Source organism: Dendropsophus ebraccatus, chromosome 2 (assembly GCF_027789765.1).
Source record: "Dendropsophus ebraccatus isolate aDenEbr1 chromosome 2, aDenEbr1.pat, whole genome shotgun sequence".
Lineage (NCBI taxonomy): Eukaryota > Metazoa > Chordata > Amphibia > Anura > Hylidae > Dendropsophus > Dendropsophus ebraccatus.
Window position 1 is genome coordinate 173,535,698 of NC_091455.1, and position 5,000 is coordinate 173,540,697.

At 37.7% G+C, this 5,000-nt stretch overlaps 1 protein-coding gene and 1 long non-coding RNA gene across 14 annotated transcripts in view; one reads left to right on the forward strand and one right to left on the reverse strand.

Moving 5' to 3' along the window:
- LOC138783713 (uncharacterized) overlaps window positions 1–1,235 on the reverse strand; it is a 5,447-nt gene extending 4,212 nt beyond the window's left edge. Inside the window, exon 1 of the long non-coding RNA XR_011361737.1 lies at window positions 923–1,235. This is a non-coding gene — a long non-coding RNA (uncharacterized lncRNA). The remainder of the gene's footprint in view (window positions 1–922) is intronic.
- The window catches only part of HOXA3 (homeobox A3), a 46,068-nt gene that overhangs the window by 36,390 nt on the left and 4,678 nt on the right, over window positions 1–5,000 (forward strand). For 11 of the 13 annotated variants that reach the window (XM_069958745.1, XM_069958742.1, XM_069958748.1 and 8 more), the window contains one exon: window positions 4,457–5,000. This exon is cut by the window's right edge and continues 14 nt beyond it. In XM_069958745.1, coding sequence (XP_069814846.1) covers window positions 4,573–5,000 — 428 coding nt within the window. In that variant the 5' untranslated portion in view covers window positions 4,457–4,572. Of the gene's footprint in view, window positions 1–828; window positions 1,241–4,456 lie in introns of those variants that run through there. The other 2 variants (XM_069958749.1, XM_069958755.1) reach the window with 2 other exon arrangements.

Here is a 5,000-nt window from a genome sequence, read left to right on the forward strand (position 1 = left end):
TTTCTTCCAACCTTCTCCTCCTACGCTGCCTCCTTTCATGTGCTGCCATTGCAATATGCCATGAGGAGCCAATGTTTCTAGGTTTTAATACCCCGTTTACAGCTATAGTGCATGGTGCAATAAATCTTGTCTGCCCATAAATGACAAAACCATTGGTATGCAGAAGAGGCCACCCGGTCTTATAGTCCTTTATGTCTGTGCCTTATCCCATGCTTTCTCCTCACTAGTCTTCCTCACAATAGTCTGAAACATTTATCTTATATTTTTAACACCTGGTTTTGGACAAATCATTTCTCAGAAGAAGCCAAAGGCTAGTTAATCCCCACTGAAAAATAATAAGGCTTCTATGGAGGAGATCGTGCCTGGAAGAGGGTCATGTTTCTGGATGTATATTCCAAATAAATGCGCAAATCTGTATTCATATATCCCAGGCTTTGTGCATGTGTTTTATATGAATGTGATATGTTCTGCACCTCCAGACCAGACTATATATATATATATATATATATATATATATATATATATATATATATATATAGGCATACATGTATGACCCATCCCCCAGTTTATTTGTGACTGTATATTGGGGGTGAAGTTCATTCTCTCCTACTTTTCGAGGTACAATCGTGCGATAAATTAGAGAATTAATGAAAGAGCACTGGATCCCATGTTGCACTGAGGCTGTGTTCATCATTAGCATAATTTTCCAGAACCCCAGTGCCGCCTCCTTTCACAGGGTCCTGGATACTCCTCCCTCCATTTTTTCATGTTATTTTATTTTTCTTTCCATGTCTACCCCATCTCCCTAGACTTTAAATGTCTTTCTCCTTTTTTTTTCTCCCCCCACACATCCCTGTTCCCAGATGAATATTCTCCCTGGAATCTAGCATCATTCAGCAGGCAATATTAGTAAGAAACATACCATTTTTGTGTCTGTGGAACTACACTTGGAGAGCCCTGTGAGTTGATAGCTCTTATCTTGGTGACCGGGGTCGCCCATATGTAACCTTAGGGGTTGTCCAGTTTTTTTGGCAGACATTTCTCGTTGAGGTTTCCTGAAGGCTGTCCTCATCCTGGTGCTTGTAGGTTAGAGAGCAGGAGAGGGGCTGCTGGTACTATCCTTGCCCCCTTCATGATGCCCAGGACATAAGAAGGGGTGGGGGGACCCAGATCTGTCGGTTCTGGAGCCCGAACTGGAGGACAAGTCTGTTTTGTTCTGCATCAGTCGTCAGAATCCAAGGTAAGACGGCCAGAAATCCTCTATCACTTGTGAATGGTGGAGTTTATGTCCCAGTGATTTATGACCATAGTCTTAAATCTCGGTTCAAGAAGAGTTCACAAGCTCAAGCTTCCTTTCAAGAAATGACTGATACGTATAGTTTGCTAATACAGCCTCTTTTCTCGTCTCCACAGTTTCTTCCCATATCTGACCACTGAATCTCAGAGATTACTTTTCCCCCCCATTTGTTATTAATCCCCTAAACATTTTATATTTAATCTCCATGTGGTGATACAGAGAACTTTAATATTGATCATCCTCCTCTTCTAGCAATGCCTGATCATGGATTCATTCCTTCCAGATATTGTTATTTTGTAGCTTTAAAATGTTACATTTACACTTTTCAAACTGAGTCAAATCATTTTTATATCTATTATATTTAGTATTTTAGGTGGCACTTTTCTATAGCCTCGAGAGGCGAATATATTTGATAGGATCGGGCCATTAGTTATTATTATATATTGTTGACTCCAAACAATGAAATGTTATTGTTATTCCAGATTGAAAAGCGTTGAATATTTACATTCTAGTTTCTCACCAGGATTTTAGGAGTTAAGCGCAATGTCATATGGCTTATTTTATAGTTTTATTTTTATATTTCACATGAATTATTTCATTGGCCTGGGGAGGTGTAGCAGCGGTAATGGCAGATTAGTCCAGGAGAAAGAAGGAATCAGGGTAATAGAACTGATCTATAGGTGACCTTACTCATGATGCTATAATAAAAAAAATGGAGGATTGAAATATTTATATTGATATGAAGTATTGATTGGATTCATATAAAGTTTACTTGTAGAGTAAACATTATAAAAAAAAATATTTTTTTAATAAAATAAGGCATATATATATATATATATATATATATATATATATGTATATATTTAAATTCTTTTAATTTTTGTTCTTTTGCTTGCTTTAAAGGGGCATACTTTAGAAATGTAGCCTTTATCATTTCTATATAGGTTGCTGTTTGCTTTCTAGGAGCTTTTTCATTGCTTTGCCTTTGTGTTGTAGCTAAGTTTAACCAGTTATTTGGAGATAGGTAAACATGAAGATTTAACAAAAGATAGACAGGATCCTCGAAGTATTTTATGGCTTGTGTTTCCATCATCTACTCTCTCGCTAGCCAAATGACCCCCATACATCAAATTACAGAGCAGTTGCAGAGACAGAACCTATTATGGTTAGGGGCTGCACAGAAAGTTCATGCCGTGGTCATGGAGATGAACGCTGCTGGTCTTTCTGGTTCCTGGTGTTTTTTCAGATCCATCATGTTTTAACAGGTAGAATTGTATACAATTCATGTGAGGACTAATCACATTACAAGGCAAGTGACTTTTGTATGTTGTTTATTAAAATTTCTCATCTTCTTTAAGGAATTGTTCATTTTATTCTGCCACATATTCTAAAATCATTTCATAATCTCCTTGCTGGCTAGTTCTCTGTACTACAGTTTGAAAGATACTATAGTTTTTGAAAGAGATTGAAAATGCAGACATTTTTATTCACTCTATTGTAACATTATATATTCTGGTGACAAAAAAACAAAACAATCCGCAATATTCTATATCCAGCCCAACATAAAGGTTTAAGTCTATTCTTTTCTTGTTGGGGTCTTCTCCCATTGATATTCCCAGCCTTTCTTGATGTATAGGTCAGTGTAAGGTGCTAATGTTGCTTTGGTTGCAGGTAAAATATTGCTGTGTAGGCCTGTGCTTAGGAGGCGATATCTGTTCCTTGATAAACGAGTGTTTACTAAGTCAATACTGTGCTCCGTGTGAACAATAACTTGTGATTTACAATGCGGCCCTAGAGCCAGGGTTATCTCCCCAACATGAGATACAGCAGATAGAAGGGGGCAGCCAGAGCTATAGAAGTGTGGCTGAGAGTGGCTGCATTTATGTAATATCTCGGTGTACATGCATGGTATGAGTATTATCTGTATGGAGAAATGGAGTTTTATATGAAATATATGTGGGACATATACCAATGTATGGTGATGTATATACCATGTATATGTATATACCAATTGTATACTCCATGTATATGTATATGTATATACCAATGTACAGTGATGCATTTGTGGGGAATATGTGGAAATAACAGATTGACTCAAGACCAATAAAACATCTATTTATTATCTATCTATCTATCTATCTATCTATCTATCTATCTATCTTCTATCTATCTATCTATCTATCTATCTATCTATCTATCTCCTATTTATTATCTATCTATCTATCTATCTATCTATCTATCTATCTATCTCCTATTTATCTATCTATCTATCTCTCTATCTCCTATTTATTATCTATCTATCTATCTATCTATCTATCTATCTATCTATCTATCTATCCATCTGTCTATTATCTATTAACCTACCTATCTATTATCTATCTATCTATCTATCTATTAACTATTATCTATCTATCTATCTATCTATCTATCTCTTTATCTATCCATTTATTAATCTATCTACTTATCTCCTATCTATCTATCTCTCTATCTATCTATCTATCTATCTATCTATCTATCTATCTCTTTATCTATCCATTTATTAATCTATCTACTTATCTCCTATCTATCTATCTATCTATCTATCTATCTCTCTATCTATCTATCTATCTATCTCTCTATCTATCTATCCATTTATTCATCTATCTATTATCTATCTATCTATCTCCTATCTCTCTCTCTCTCTCTCTCTCTCTATCTATCTATCTATCTATCTATCTATCTATCTATCCATCTATTATCTATCTACCTACTTATCTATTAACTATTATCTATCTAACTATCTTTGCTGTTCACCCATATCTGTAAATCTATCCCTGTTTGTCTCCCCAGCAGTATAAGGAGGCAGGATTATAGTACTTGTATGTGTGTGTCCAGGGCAGTGAGCAGGATTACATATGTAATGGTGTATGTGTGCTTTGGTGGGTAGGGGAGGGGTAAGCACACTGTGACCTATGATGTAGTCATTCACACTGCATTGAAGTGTAATTTCTGGGTGAGTGTGAATTAGTTGGACGTTAGTGAGCAGTCCTATCATCTTAATACACACTTCTCAATATTGCAGAGTACTTTTTCCTTGCTGGCTTTCATGTCACTTAGCTATTGTAAGTAAGATGGATCTCTCCCATCTCCTGACTGTAACTTGCTTCTTCTCCACCACAGGTCTGACCACAGAGGCCATTGGAGGAGAAGCACCACGTGACTCAGGGTGCCAATGTTATTCTTTACGGGTGTCAGGACCCTGTCAGTTTGTGAAATAAATATTGGGAAACAACGAAATGCAAAAAGCGACCTACTACGACAGCTCTGCGATCTATGGTGGATACCCCTACCCAGGAGCAAATGGTTACACTTATAATGCAAGTCAGCAGCAATATCCCTTGGAAAGTGACTATCATCGACCTGCCTGCTCCCTGCAGTCACCTGGCAGTACAGTGCCCCATCACAAGGTGACTGACATCAATGAGAGTTGTATGAGAGCCATCAATAGTCAATCAAGCCAAGATCAGCAGCAGCAGCAGCAGCCAACACCACCTTCTGTGTCCCCACCTGAACAACATGCCAATAATCCAGCCACAGCCTCCACCACCAAGGCCACCAACATCTCCTCACCCACCATGTCCAAGCAGATCTTCCCCTGGATGAAAGAATCTCGGCAGAACACGAAGCAGAAGGCAGCAGCTGCGGCAGCAGGAGCTACAGGAGG